Source organism: Lygodium microphyllum, chromosome 3 (assembly GCF_053477565.2).
Source record: "Lygodium microphyllum isolate KBCC chromosome 3, Lygodium_microphyllum_v1.1.10, whole genome shotgun sequence".
Lineage (NCBI taxonomy): Eukaryota > Viridiplantae > Streptophyta > Polypodiopsida > Schizaeales > Lygodiaceae > Lygodium > Lygodium microphyllum.
This window is the reverse complement of record NC_141137.1, coordinates 66,239,403-66,255,314: the sequence shown is the minus strand read 5'-3', so window position 1 is coordinate 66,255,314 and position 15,912 is coordinate 66,239,403. Positions and strand designations below refer to the sequence as shown.

The window sequence follows — 15,912 nt, the reverse complement described above, 5'->3', positions numbered from 1 at the left end:
CAAGAGCGCAAATCTTATCTAGGTGAGGAGTGGAGACTGTCTCTGAGAAGAAACTTCACTACACCACTGATTATGCTACCCATTGTGAAGATATGCTAGGGTTTGCACTGAGAAAAGACTGAATGCACGAGACTAAAACACAATAACTCAGACAAGAACACGAACACGAACACGAAAACGCAAAACGCAAAATGCAAAAACACAAACACAAACACACAAGAAATAGAACTCTGAAGTGAATGAATCAATGCTATAAATTATGGAAAGAGTGTAGAAGATGCTCAAAGGTAGAACAATGAGAGTAGTCAAAGTGCAACATCCACGTAAGATGGATCCTGCATGCTTAACCACCAGTCGGAGCTGAGAGAATGCTGAACATGGAAGTGTAGCAGGCTAGTAACCAAAACACAGCAATTTTGAGGCTGAATATGGCTACATGTAGCAATGTACGACCCAAAAACTGCTGGAAACTGATCACCAAGGCTGAGAACAACAGGGCAATAGCTGGGGAAGATGAGTGGGATGTTGTACACACCTGCATTGAGCAAAACGCCAGCTATTGATGTCCACAAGAAAGCTGATCAGCACAGCAACCAGCACGAAGAACGTAGCTGTCTGGGGCTGAAGGAGTAGTCAATAGCAACAGATGGGAACAGTCGCCAACAGCAGTGGGCAGGCGCCAAGGGGCTGGTGATGATGTGGCAGCAATCACTTGGAGCTGGACAGCCATTGAAGAAGGGTTGATGAGTGAGAACCTCAGGAAACTGAATCTGGCTGAACGTAGTAGTGTACCACCTGAAAAGTGCTGGAAATTGATCACTGAGGCTGAGAACAACGGGGGGATAATTGAGGAAGATGAATGGGATGCTCTACGGGCCTAGACTGAGCAAAACACCAACTGTCTAATGTCCACAAGGAAGCTGATCAGCAAGGCGGCCAACAGGAGCTGAAAAACACAGCTATCTAGTGCTAAAGGAACAGTCACCAGCAGCAATGGAAAGGCACCGGGGGGCTGATGATGGTGTGGCAGTAGTCACTTGGGGTTGGACAGCCACTGAAGAAGGGCTAACAGTTGAGAACCTGCAAAACCACATAGATTGAAAGATAGGCAGTGTCTCTATGTATAGATGAATGGATCCTCCAAATTGGGTATTTGTTTATGGGACACTGAAACTCTCTAGAAATGCATTTCTTTTTAATGAAAGTTTGGTAATTACATGTCTTGGGGCTCTTTAAAAGAGCTAATCAGTTTGTAATGCATTTTTAGCTCAACATCTAGATCATCCTTTCTTCATAGCAGACTATGGGTCTAGCAAAGCCTACATAGGGCCCTAAAGCAACAAGCCCCTGAATGCTACAAGGAGATTGACCAACAACCTGTTTTCTAGAATCCAGAAATTTGAGATTTAAGACAAGATGTAGCCAGGGGAATCCTCACACATCCAATGGGCTGGCTAGAAGGCTTACCATGCCTGATCTGTCAATCTTTGGAGAGACATTTGCAGGATCATGGACCTAGAGATTCCACAATAGGTAGCCAGATACCAGCAAGGGGTAAAGGCTATGAGGAGGAAGATTGATGCAATGATCCCCCAGGATCAGTTAGCCCTCACCCACCCCCAAACAAAAAACAAAGAGCCAATGCACCTACGAGAGGTGTGGGCAGCATACCTTTCACCAATGGGAATTCCTGTACAAATGACAGGCAGCGTCCTGCATGCCCTTCCTAGGCACCTTCTTCACAGTACAAAAGTTTGGCCAGTTAGCTCTTGACAAAGGAGAGTAGGGTATGGCCTTTCCTAACATCCCTTGGAGGAGGATTCATGTCATCAGCCTCCTAGGATAGTCATGGCAAGCTAAATCTGTGTATAGGCTGGTCTAACATCTAGGAATGGCACCTCTGAACATGCAAGTGGATGAGCTGTAGTGAATCTAAGAGAGCTACCAAGAAGCCCACATCCCCAATTGGCATACATGTTGATGCAAGTTAAAATGGACTGGGCACCCTTGTGTAGCAAACACTCAGCAGAGGAAGAGCATTATGGATGCTTTCTGTCAGACCTTTTGGTGATGCCTTAGGATAGCTAGCAGCCAAGGTGGATTCTAACACATAGGGACCTAGTAGTCAATGAGCTAGCTAGCCCAGATGCGGTCAGATGGAATCTACAAGCATTTGTTAGCAAATATGTCAGTTCATGGCTGAGTTTGTGCATGCCAGAGAGGGCTGGGCATATTCTAGATATTTTAGGCATTTTTTATTTGTCATTTTGATGGTGTTTATAGCATTTATTAACGGCCAACCTGACATCATTGATGACATTATTTTTGCCTATTTATTTCAGGCTCCTCCTCCAGAGTCATTATGCATCATCTGTCATTCATCATCTCACAAGTTTAGGCAGAGGGAGAGGAGTAGGTGCCAGTGCCTTCACAGCTAGTGACTCACATTGGTTCTGTATTGTCTCATATCTTGGTATATGGATTCCGTTTCCCAAGTATCTCTTTGCTTCTGAGTTCTTTGTGCAGTGTTCTTTTCTTTTGTAGTGTTTCTCTTTCTCTTTCCTTTGTCTCTCGTATTCAGCAGTCTATTACAGCAGTTTTCCACACTTCTATCACTGCACCCACTTCTAACAACGTTGCCCATAGCAACATTTGGAGACTCCAAGGCATTGTCTTTGGTCATGCGAGGCAGCCCAACTTGTGTGGAGAGGTGTCATTCAACTACTTTGCCGACTCCTAAGTTGCCTCCAGCCTAGGGTGCATCTCTTGGGGACCTTCTACTAGCACTTAGTGAGCCAAGGCTGACATCTTCTGTATGAGACAAAGATTCATGATAGGAACTTCATCATTGAGGCAAGCACTTGTACTATGGTTGGTTTGGAGGTCTTGCCCAGTTGCCACATATTGGAGCTTCCAAGATCACGGTCAGAGATCTAGGAGATGGTTGGGAGCTTGCAAGGCGGCACATCTAGAACTTAGAAGACATGCTACAAGTTGCTTTTCATTGGTGAGAACTTCTCAGTATACACAACCCTAGAAGAGCTCTGGACATCCATCATCCACTCACTCCACCGCCGATGGGATTGGTTGTAGGGCAACTCTTGACTCCATCAGGAGCCCCAGGATTTGTTCATTCTCACCTAGGGTGGCCATGGCTCGCCTTTCACAATGCACGTGGGTGCCCCTAGGTGGCAACACATGCCCCTCCCACCCCCCCCAAACACATAATGGCTTCTATCCCCCAAACCATGTTGAGAGGCTTGTTTATATAATTTTTTCTAATTTTCAGACAGCTCCAGCTAGACTGTTGAGAACATGTACTTCTTTGTAAAATTCTTTTGAGTAACATAATTAGCGACACCTTTTTTCACCAAAAAAGAAAAGTGCAAATAAGGTCTTTATTGACTGGTCATAAAAAGAACATTTCATTGAATGCAAAGCTGAAAATCACCTCATTCTTTGTGTTCTATAAAAATCATCCAATCAGGACTTGCAAGTTGCCATATTTGGCAGCAGCTTGATTTTATCAGCAGCTTGGGTGTAGTTAATATATCTCACCGTAAAGTACATTATATTGACAGCAATGGCACTGAAAGTAAGAATCAATTCTGATATAATGTCCATTACAAATGCATTCTCTGTGACCATCCCTTCAAACTCTGACACAAATATTATGATAACTGTACCTGGTTCACGACTCCAAGCTGTTGTCTGAACCACTTTATGTCCAACTCATTTAGAGGAACATCATCTACTAGAATCTGCACATATTAAACATTGAGAAAGAAAATTTTAGAGCAATTCCAGACCAACTAGAATGTCACATTTGACTACTAACCGCTCCGCAAAACGGTTCATAATGACGAAGCAGGAGCCCAACTAAAGTGCTTTTCCCACTGCCACTCAGGCCTACCTGCACCAATTAAAGGATCCAACATATTTTTACGTTCTTCATAACCCTATCAGATCAGATTGAGATGTATTGACTTTATAATATGCCAACCTCGGCTTCAAGTGAAACTTGGTTACCTACCACTGCAACAATCTCACCAGGATGAACACACAAATTTACATTCTGCAAAACAGGAATCTGCAAAAGCATGGTGGGGCATGCTTAGATGAACATCTTCTTTTTAACTGCTCTTGACTTGACAAAACAAGGGAGCGAAACAAGCACACCCCAAGCCTACTCTCCAGTCAAAAAAAAGAAAAGGCACAACTACATTTCCAGCAAAGTGAGAAGGAGATATGCTGTCTTAACTGTTACTACTTACTGGTCCCAGGCATCACAACCCATAAAGCATCAATAAAAAAGAAACTGGAAAAGATAAAGCTGGCTAAGTGTCGCTGTAATCTTCATACCGATGGCCTTGTAGGGTAATGAAAGCACACATCCTTGAACTGAATTTTTCCCATCAATTTAGGGAGCTGCAACCCTGCAATCAAAGGTCTATGTCACAGCTCTCTTTTCTGAAGCTTGGGGTTCGTGAATGATATTTACGTTTTGTAAGGCGAAAAGAGAAGGATAAGGTAGTAGGGAACACATCTCATGTAACATCCCGGTTAACCGTTTCTCTACATCATGATTACATCCACATATCATTTGATGGTCAATCCAAAATAAACAATCACCAGATTAAAGGGCAATATGTAATTGATTAGAAGGAACTTTCTTCTCCTCCTTCCCTGTCCCCCTTTCTTTCCTCATTTTCCTTTCCTTCTTTCCTGCCAAACAGATTCAGCTAAAAGCAGGTGGAATTGTCGAGAGAAGGGCATGAGAATCATGGGAATCTAGACATGCTGGTCGGCTAACTCTGAAAGCTCGTCAGAGATGAGACAGAATTTTGTGGATTCATCAATATCCTGCTGCTGGAATAGTGAGAGTGAAACACACAGTGCAGAAAAAGACTTATAGCCTCTCACAATGTCATTGATAGACAACAGACTCTTCATAAATAGACAGGATTATTGTTCAACAAAAGCAAAGAAGTGTTGCATGCAATTTAGAAGTGTCTTCTGTTGGATTTGTTTCTTAGTTGGCAATCATGTGTTTCATGTTTAGCAAGAAACAGCCCATATGTGATCGACTTGGATTATGAGCTTGAAAACAAGCATCCACAGCTACCATGGAATGTGTTTGCCTTAGTCTAATAGCCAATCTAGCCATAAGTAATCTACTATATGTACCTGCACTAGCATTGATGGATTGGAGTGAAATTACACTTGTTTCTTTGTTTCATTTGTAAGGATCTAGGCCAGGCTTAGTGTATTCCATTAAATCCTCTTCGGAAAGAAGTCTTTAATGTAGGGGTGGGGCTCAACACCAATGAAGTGGTAGCATTGTTTCTCATAGTTTATTCCATATCAACAGCTTGTTACTTTACTTGTGAGTAAAGAGTAGTTCATCCTGCATGCTAAAAACCTGATGTACCAAAAATATTGGCTCTTGTTAGGGTTAGTCCATGTCCCCCTTATTTAGACCCAAGTCTTAAACCTAGACTAACAGATAGATAATCACAAACAAAGAATGGTGTCCATGGACCATATGGGTGCCCATTTTTCTGACCACATTTACAGAGATGTGTCGAACATTTGGCACAGATAACAACATAATTTCCTAGAACCTTTATTATGCTATCATCTAGGTCTATCCTCCCTTCAGAATACATCAGTAGACCTGGCCAAGAACAAATAGCACTTCTAATGCAGCACGATCATATGACAAAAATTACAAAGTCAAGTCCTATAGTTTTGCAACCTGCCTGGATGTAGTGGTTAAAGAAGAGGAGAAACCCAAGAAACACAAAATGGGAAAGGAAAGGAGACAAAGCAGGCAAAAGTTGTCCTAATTTTATGTGGAAGTCAACAAAACTCTTACTTACATCAAGCACTTTGAATTCTCTTTGTGTAAACAAACAATGAAAAACCTAGTTTGGTGACAAAGACATGTTAGCAGTCACATCTTTTCATGTCTCCCCACGTCTATCTCTTAGTTGTGAGCCTCAGTCAAAGTCTTGCAAGGACATTTAGAGCTCTGGCACTGTTGTCAGTTATTTGCTTGCATCAGCAGTGTCCGTCATAGGCACATCAGATGGAAATTCCATATCTGTCCAGATCTGCCCACAGCCTTTCCCCCTGTCCAGCATGCCATGTGGCTTCCCTTTACTGCCGGTGTCATCTTTTCCCTGCATATCAGAACACTTCCTGGCTGGGTGGCACATTGCAGATCTGGGTGGGCAATTCCAGGGCAGGGCAGACACTTTCCATGCCTTTCCAGGCAGTCAGCAGCACTTTCTGCATTTGATGCCTATTTTAGGAAGGCAACACTTTATGGTGGGAGGGTCACCCACTTTCAGCATTCCAACCAGCATTTAATACTAGTGTCCTTGTTTGGCATAATGGTTCATGTTCTTTTGCTTTACCTTTTCAGGCTGATTTTATAAATGAATAGATTCTTCATCTCACACCAGGAAAAGGAGGAAAAAAACCAAGTTTACAGTTTTCCATTGAATAACAGCCACATACACATAGCAAACTAGGACTAACTTGGTACGACTTAGATGAGATCTCTTAGAGGTTGAGTACAAGCAGCCTCCAGTATGAGAGCATATTCTACCTTTACTGGAGAGTTGTTTACTAGGAGGTAAGTCCATCAGCTCAAAAACCTTCTCACTAGCCCCAATCGCCTGCATCAATGAGGCCCAATGATCTCCAACCCACCATGTTGAGTGGACAACCCACTCAGAATACAAGACAAATTTTGTCAACTGCTCAGCAGATATCTTTCCCATCATAACATAGCTTCCTCCAATGAGTAATGCTACAACCTACAAAAACAGCCCCTGGACATAAGGAAAATCTTTCAACGCTCCTTCAAAACAAAGTTTTACTTTTAGGTATTGATCTGTAGAAGAAAATTGGGTCAAGCAGGCCATTTCATAAAGCTCAACTGAGTATGAAATCAGTTTAAAACCATGCCACTTATTCAAAAATCCAGTAAATGGCCTCTCCTGCCAAACCTACGGAATGGTCCCTTGTGTCAATAGTAAGAAGACAGTGAAGTATCCTCTTGTAAACAATTGTATACTCATCAATGTCCTAACACGAAGACAGACAAACAGAATAATGTGAAATCCCAATTTCTTTGTGAACACACCTGGTCCTCAAAGCCTGAACAGCATTATTCAAGTCTATAGGAAAGATGTTGACATTAGCTCACTGTGTACTTGCCAACAACTTCGGTAATACAAAACATCTCAAACATAAGAGTTAGGGCACTGAAAACAAATAATTTGACTTCGTAGTCAGATTAAAGCAGGATCAAAGGTACAGAACATATCATTCTCATACAGAGTGTTAGAACCAACATTTTCCATAAACACGTGGCCAATATCTAAATGCACGCATTCTTTACCTGAGTGGCATTGTAAAGAGTGTTAGAACTCCAACTCCAAAAACCATAGGCTACATTTTGACGCAAATTTATATCCACGAGCTTCTTTGACCATTTGCTATACCTGCAAGTGTGATTTTCATTGTTTTGAACTACCTGTAGCTTGGTTCCAAGAGTTCCAAAATTACATACTGTAAACTCAGTGCTTGTCCTCAATTTTTTGTGTTCTCACCAGTGAAATGATTATGCTGTGCTTTGCCTAGAACCTTGGACACATCATGATCCAAGGTTTTACTTTATAAGCAGGAAGCTTCAAATTTATAAACAAAACACAAACCCCTTTGGAAAGAAATTAGTCCACCTTGCAATTTCTTCCTTCTCTGTTCCAAAGGTCCGAACCACCCTTGCAAGGGAAAGAGTCTCCTCAGCAACCTGAGTACAAGCACTAAACACCTGTCTTGTGAAGAGTACAGGCTTACAAGTCTTAAAGAATAATCCAGCATCTTGCCCTTCTCTAACCATAGCTTCGACTGACATATGACAAAAGCTACTGATTACAGAATCACAGTGTGCATACACCTTAGCTGGCTGTTTGAATCCAGTGCAATACCTCATTGGCTGAAGCAACTGAATCCTGTGCAGACTTAGCTGCAACCCTTTGATACCTGCATAGATTTAAAACATGAGCTAAAGCCACAGTCTATTGTACAGGAGACTGAGTACTCCGCTGAACTGGTAATGCAAATTAACATACTGCCCATATAAGTTTGTGATGTTCCACATCAATGAGCATATCAGCAATGTAGATAATGCTAAGGGCTTTGATATCGTAAACAGATACAACAAAGATCCCAAACCCTGAAAATTGAAAAGATAACATTCAGCCAAGATTCGAGTTATTCAATTTGCTTATAGCTGGTGCATAAACTAAGCTCAACATTAAACTATATAGTTTCTAAAGATGAATTCAAAAGACTACCTGCAGAGAATTCCTAAGCATGATATTTAGGTCATGCCCAAAGATGCGTGATACTTGTTGGCAATCTGCTCCAAGTCTGCTAGTGAGGATGCCTACAGCTTCTGAGTCAAAAAAAGCTATATCCTGCCACATGGAAGTGTTTGTAGAAGAATGTAATGTTTTCATAACAAAAATGAGCCTACATCAAGAGCATTGAAACCAATGGGCTTATATAAGAACCTGCCTGACTGAGCATAGTAGAAAAAAGTCTTTCCCTCATTCGTCGTAGCTGTATGGAAATGCTTACCAATGAAGCTCACACGTTTCTTTTTCCTTCACGTATCTCAAGCAGATGAAATTTCCAGAACAAAACCTACCAGAATCTGATTTGCTACACCAAAGCATCCACCTCGCACTCCACTGTTACAACAAGAAATATAAGAATATGTGGGACATTCATTCTGGAATTTGCTTTATATCAAATAATATTAAAAGAGAATCAGTTGGGGGAGAGGTAAGCAAGCATGAACCTGAATAGTCCAAATGTACAGCTCATGATTACAAGGAGCCGAGCATTTCTAAAAAATTCTGTCCCTAAACTCTTCTGAGCTGAAAATATAGTGGCTGCAACATAATGCGGAATGGCAATCTCAGAGATCTGCAAAAGAATCAAGTGACAATTCAGTATTCCTAGTGCATCCCAGGGGCTGCACATGGTGCAGAACCTCACTTCATTAACAGCATTCAAGAGGATTGCAGAAACAGCACCAAAAAGTGTCCTGATTATGTTTCAAAAAAATGTGGGACTTGCTGCAACTTCTGAGACTCCATAAGTACCTTGACTTGTGAGAAATGGAAAACTCCTTTTGGACTCTAATGGATGCATCTTCGCTTACTAGTGGCACAATTAAAATGTATACATACACTACCTTCTTTTCAATCTCCCTCTCACCCTTGCTCTCTAGCCCCCCTCTAAACCACTAGTTAGTATGGCATTTATCACTATCCTTTCAGTTAAACCTCCTTGAACTAAGCTCTCAAGCATTAACAAGTATGGAACTTACAGTGCTCCTTTCAATTTAGCTTCCTGAACTAATATCTCAATTATCAATGAGATTTATTTGGGCTTGTGAATATCTTTAATTGGTATCACTTCAGGTATGGATAGCTTGAGGGACATTTAATGGGCTTCCCACTTTCAAATGGTAGCACTACAGGATACAAACAATGCTAGCACGCCATCAAGCAGCTAAGCCTCAAACGCTTTAGATTGTCTATGCTGAATAGACCCATGAGGGGCATCATGTGACGATTTTTGCCCCCTCCTTATCTCTGCATCTTTATTTCATAACGGTTCCACATCCAGCATTGTCATATCAGCAGATGCATCAGTTCCTAGTTTTCATTTCTACCAGTGTTAGTTCCTAGCTCGATGTTATTCGGTTATGTTTTCTTATTCTACTTGGAAAAATGATAGTTGCAGAAGTTTCAGATGGATCTATTATTTGTCTTATAGGCTGATTTGAGACTCTTGCACACATGAATACAATGTTTTTTTCTTTCTCCTTCTCTAGATAGATTACAAAACATACACTTTCCCACATAGCAGTGCCTCCAAGGGCTGGTCAAGAATTACTCTAAACACAGGACACACAAAACCAATCCTACAACAAAGCATAAACTGATAGAACACAATTAGGGTTAGGGTAACTCAAAGACAATGAGCATAGAGAATATTGAAGTGAATGTCTACTAAAACTGCATTGCTCATGCAACAAACACACTATGCAGTAAATGAATACTAAACATCGAATGCCAATATCTCAAGGACCAAGGCAAAAGTAATGAGCTAGAGAGTGTGTCGTACTCCAAACCAATCCCAAAATGCAGCAAGGCAGCCTTCGAGAGTCAAACACCAGCAAATGCAGCTATAGAAGCTAGATCTGATACAAACAGGCAATGAGGAGAGAGAGACTTAAAACACAGGTGTGATGATGTGGCAGTCCAAACAGCAACCATAGATCACATCAGCAAATGCAGTAGAATTTGATGTAGATTGTATGATGGAGGCTAGAAACACGTGCCTAATGGATGTAGACAACAACAGGCAGATTCCGCTAAGATGTACTTTGTGAATGGGGTGTGAGCAGCAAAGCTAGAGGGCCTAAAACCTGCAGAAACAAGATTGGATTGAATGGAGGGAAACATGCCTATTTATAGAAAGTTTCAAGACCTCATACTACACACCATTTAAAAACCCTCTTGAACTATGCACCATTTTAGAGATTTACTTAAGCAAGCATTTTTGGGGCTATTTAAGTGGCTGATTCAGCATGTAATGCTTGTGTTAGCTCAACACCCCCTCTAAGGCAGCCCATAAATGCGTACAAATGCATGTTTACAAGAACAGAATGCCAATGAACTAGAAGTATGCAAAAGTCAATGCAAGTGTGATCATGCTCGTGCAAAATGCTATGCCATGGTGCCACTTGGACAATGCCATCCCAACAAAATTATTCACTTGCCCAAGTACCCTTTTACAATCCTATCATCGTGACATGCTGATGAAGATACAATGTTCAAAAATGTACAACAAATACCATTTCTGAATCAAAATCCGTAAGCATCATCACTATCACTATCAAGAGAAGAAGTCACCCCCTCTCAAAGTGGAAGGCAAAACTGTAGACCACCCCCTTATCATCAGAAGTTAAAAGGAGAAGTAAGCACCCTCTCTATCCCCAAGATGTTAATGTCGATAGGGGAAAGGTGTAGCACCCCAAAGAAGAAAAGTGAGATACATATCCAGCTCAAAAACCCATGAAGTGAATAGCCTCCAAGGTGGCCTCCAAAGAGCCAATGACTAATATTGGGAAAGAACTGCCACCAAAAGATATAACCATGAGAAGGAGTGCCGAACAATCAAAGTCTTCGCTCTAAGCTAGGCAGTAGATCCTAGAGAAGCAAATGTTGACCTGCAAAAGAAAGCAAAAATAACTACATAAGATCATAAAACATGCAGTAAAAGAAGAAATGTGCAGTGGAAAAGAGAAGACAAACTAGAGCGTGCCCTACAAGGATCAAGTGATGGGTAGGTGGGAAGTGGAAAGGGATCACGGTCAATATCACGAAGATCTGAACCAGAGAAAGACTCCACAATTTGTGGGACTGAAGGATCTCTAAAGAAAGTACACTCAAGTGCTTCTAGCTGCATACTCAAATGACAGGGCAACTCTGAGCGGGAAGGGGACTCCTCAAGTCTGCCCTCAAGAGAGATAACACGTGCCCAAGGATAATTAAAGTCCACAACAATAGGATGGGCAAACATTTCTGACAACTCAGATGAAGAGGAAGCAGAAGAACCAGTTGCCATGTGAGTAATCGGTCTACCCTACTATCTCATCAAATGTGCTTGAGATGCGAGTCTTGGGTGGACTGCCCTTAGCATTTAAATGACACTCATTGTCAAGGTGACTAGCCTTTTGACAAGGTTGACAATACCTATTTTTCTTTGGTACATTCTACTACGTGGGAAGTTTCTTGTGACTCACTAGCTTGGGTTTGATTTGGATTTTGATTGGAAGTTTGAGTTTGCTTACCCTACATTTGCTACCCCTTGTGAGAGCAAATGTAGCAAAGGCCCCCTCTGTGGAGGATGTCCCATGAAATTGATCAAACAGCCTAGCGTTACACCGTAACTAATACTCAAATTCATAGAATGTGGGCATCTCAGGCTGTGAGATCACCTAATGCACAAAATGAAAGTATTTCCTCGGCAACTTATTAAAGAACAAGGTAACCTAATCGTCAAGGGACTTAGGGGCCCTAGTGGTTGAGAACTCATGAGGAGACGCTGATACTCAGCCAACTTGACTTTCAAGTCATCCTTATCAGTGATTGTGAAGTTTTACAACTCATGGTCTAAATTGATACAACGAGTTCTATGCCACGTCACATAGTGGTCAACGCAATGGACCCAACTGTCAGAGGCAAGGTCAAAGTATTGAAGCTAAAAATGGAATTCAAGAAAGAGACCTTGCATCAACTCGACTATGGTTATGGCATTTCAACTCTTCCAAGAGCGACAAAACTCATATGGAAACCAGTGGGGGTCACAAGCTGGGGTTCTTGTCTAAGGACAAGTTCCCAAACCTTGCGAATCCAAAACATGCCACATCAAATTGGACCAAGTAGTAAAATTCAACCCATTAAAACGAGTCTTGTCTAAAAAGGCATGCTTGGCTGATGAGGATGAATGTAATACTCGTGGGTGATAGGTAGTTGGTGAAGGATATGGAGGTGGATAAGATGGATTTGGTGGTGGTGGATAAGAGAGGGATGGATTAGGTGGGTAGGCAAAACAGGGTTGTCAGGTACGAAAGATACGGTGCGGTACAATAAAATACGGTACTAATTGGTACCTTATGATTTTATAAGGTATGGTACGATATTAGTACGAAAAGAAAAAAACAAAAACTTGGTTATTTTGGATTATAGATAATAGAACACATGTTTAGAGCTAAAATAGCAATGTCACTTGAGTTAATACGATGAAGACATGAGGATAAAAAACCTATGTACAACATGCGCAATGCGCTACTAGAAGACAGATGGGAGTGTATATGAAATACATTAAAGAACAAAGCAAAGTTTAGGATGGATGGACAAACAAGGTCTTCATTCTTTTGTGTGTGAGTGTGTGTGTGTGTGTGACGAGAGAGAGAGAGAGAGAGAGAGAGAGAGAGAGGCTTGGCAGTTTGGAGAGAGAGAGAGAGGAGGGGGGGGAAGGGATGCTCTTGGAATTGCATACTCATCTTGGAAGTTGGGAGAGAGAGAGAGTGTGTGTGTGTGAGAGAGAGACTTGGAATTATGATAATAAACATAAGGCTTAGGAGTTGGAAGATATTGTATGGTCTAGTCTTCAAAGGCCAAAAATAGCTTGTTTTTTGGTACGAAATTGTATGGATACGTACGGTACGTTACAGTACGCACCATACGGAACGAACTAGTCCGTACATAGTATGAATGCAACTATGAGGCAAAAATAGGTAGTGAGTTCTTGGGGAGTGTTGATTCATGCGGAGGCATTGGACCGTGAATGTTTCTATAAGGTACCAATGGCGAAGGTGGAGACACTAAGACATGTGAGCCTTGTCCGAATGTCAATTGGGGAATACAAGAATGACCAATCAGTCCACTAGGTGATGCCATGGAGGTAAACTCGGGCACACTCCAGTATGTTTGGGATGCACTCCAAAAGGGATAGCCCGAAAGTCAGTGGGGGAGGCTGAGCCTCCATCACAGGTACGCTGCCTAGATAGGTGTAAGGAGGTGTCCTTAAGGCTGTGCCTAAGTGTGCAGAGCCCCCCAAGGTGGTGTGTAGTGGAACATATGGTGCACTTAACGAAGGTTGAAAGGAAGGTGCAATGGAATATGAGGGTGGGATGGGTGGGAGCCCAAAAGGATTTGTAATTGGTGTGGAAGTGGAAAATGATATGGTTTCCCTGAGAAAATTAAGACCAAATGGATTTATGATGGATGTAGTAGTGGGAAATGAAGTGGTTTCCTTTTGTCCATTTAAATGTAGGACAGAAAAGATGATTGTGATGTAGATGTGGATGCACCTACTCCACTTTGACCATGAGAAACAAAATTATTTGAAGGAAAGGGAAGTGAAGGGATACTTACAACTTCTTGCTTCAATTTCTTACCTCCTTTCAAGTTTAGAAAGAAAAGTCTGTCTTGTTCATTCCTCATAAACCAAAACCATTACAGATAATCCCTTCATCAAGAGGATCTCTCAACCCTTGAGAAAAAGAGGAACCACCTGGTATAGAATCAGAAACATATGTGTTCTTATCTGACACCGGAGTGAAGATGAATGGTGGAAGTGGTGTATAGTCCATGCCAGTTTCCACTTGCGAATGGCCAGTCCATGGTGGAGATTCCGTCTTTACCGCATGATCATTAGTTCTACGCATTGAATATAAAGGAGAAAACTCAGTCTTACCTTCAATTTGCTGCTGAGCCCTATGCGCAAGGATGAGATCGTACTCCGCAACTAAAATCTTGTATGGTTGGTAACTCCATGGTAGTCTGTAGTCTCTCCAGCCATGCCAAATCTATTAGTGGCAAGCTAGAAGACCCACTCCTAATAGTTTTTGGACATGTTTGGTTGTGAAGACTGAAGTGGTATGAAGGTGTTCGAAGTCATCAGACCCTTCTGTTGTTCTTGCTTTTGCAGATGACCTTTCCAATCAAAGTCCTAGGTATCTCAAAGAGAACTTGGCTCTAATAACATGTGAAGAAATGCTCTAAACACAAGAATACAAAACCAATCGCACGACAAAGGATAAACTGATAGAACATAATTAGGGTTAGGATAACTCAGAGACAATGGACATAAGAGAATATTAAAGTGAATGTCTACTGAAAATATAGTGCTCATGCACCAAACACACTATGCAATGAATGATTACTGAAGCTTGAACTCCTATATCTCAAGAACCAATGCAGAGATAATGAGCTCGAGAGTGTGTCATACTTCGAATGGATCCCGAAACATAGCAAGGCAGCCTTCGAGGGTCAAACACGAGCAAACATAGTCATGGAAGCTAAATCTGATGTAGACAGGTAGTGAGAAGAGAGAGAATAGAAACACAAGTGTGATGGTGTGGTAGGCTAATGGCAATAAAAACGCAAATATGACGACATGAGAGTCCAAACAGCAACTGCAATTCACAAATGCAACAGTTCAGCAGGTTGCTAATTGTAGACGATGTGGCTAACCAATAAACACAACAGAAATCGATGTAGATTGCGCCATGTAGCTCGAAACAGGTGTCTAATGGATGTAAACCACAACAGGTAACTTCCGTTGAGATGTCCTTCGTGAATGGGGTGTGGACAGTGAAACTAGAGGGCTTGAAACCTGCAACTTGCATCCCTCCATTTCATACGTAACCAAGAGCTCCTACACATACCGCTGCTGGGAGATAAAGTTCCCCCTCAGAGTCTGATAGATCTCATAACCTAGAAAGAAGTGAAGAAGTCCCATATCCGTTGTCTCAAACTTCTCATGAACTACTACTTTTGTCTGCTCAATCATCTGGGCATGGTCGCCTATCACAATTAAATTGTCCACATAAAGGACAAACAACACACAACCTCCACCCGAGGTGTGGACATAAAGCTGTGGGTCAACCTTGGAACGCCAATACCCCAATCTCTCTTAGAGGAATGAGTCAATCTTCTCATTCCAAGTACGAGGAGCCTGTTAAAGGCCATAGAGGGCCTTTCTCAACTTGTACACCTTACCATCACAAGAACTAAAGCCTGGAGGCTGCTCAACATAGATCTCCTCCTTCAATTCCCCATTCAAGAAAGCAGATTTTACATTCAACTAATAGACTGGCCATCTCCTATGGCTAGCCAAGGCAAAAACTGCACGAATAGTAGCCATCCGAGTTGTAGGGCAAAGGTATCATGGAAATCAACACCTAGGCGCTATGCAAAACCCAACAAGGCAGGCCTTGTGCTTGTTCAATGTGCCAACGCTGCA

The 15,912-nt window shown here is 41.8% G+C and overlaps 1 protein-coding gene across 7 annotated transcripts in view; it reads right to left on the bottom strand.

Annotated features, from left to right (window-relative positions):
* The window catches only part of ABCB26 (transporter associated with antigen processing protein 1), a 117,143-nt gene that overhangs the window by 81,709 nt on the left and 19,522 nt on the right, over positions 1-15,912 (bottom strand). For 4 of the 7 annotated variants that reach the window (XR_015689581.1, XR_015689580.1, XM_087672126.1 and 1 more), the window contains exons 2-14: positions 8,882-9,009; positions 8,729-8,771; positions 8,596-8,640; positions 8,373-8,495; positions 8,148-8,251; positions 8,004-8,058; positions 7,755-7,846; positions 7,415-7,517; positions 6,617-6,827; positions 4,363-4,436; positions 4,034-4,090; positions 3,839-3,913; positions 3,687-3,761 (exon numbers count right to left, since the gene is read on the bottom strand). Coding sequence is in view for 4 of the 7 variants with exons in the window: in XM_087672126.1 (XP_087528252.1) it covers positions 3,687-3,761; positions 3,839-3,913; positions 4,034-4,090; positions 4,363-4,436; positions 6,617-6,827; positions 7,415-7,517; positions 7,755-7,846; positions 8,004-8,058; positions 8,148-8,251; positions 8,373-8,495; positions 8,596-8,640; positions 8,729-8,771; positions 8,882-9,009 (1,185 nt within the window). In the remaining 3 variants the exon portion in view is untranslated. Of the gene's footprint in view, positions 1-3,451; positions 3,590-3,686; positions 3,762-3,838; positions 3,914-4,033; positions 4,091-4,362; positions 4,437-6,616; positions 6,828-7,414; positions 7,518-7,754; positions 7,847-8,003; positions 8,059-8,147; positions 8,252-8,372; positions 8,496-8,595; positions 8,641-8,728; positions 8,772-8,881; positions 9,010-15,912 lie in introns of all 7 variants that reach the window. The other 3 variants (XR_015689583.1, XM_087672117.1, XM_087672143.1) reach the window with 3 other exon arrangements.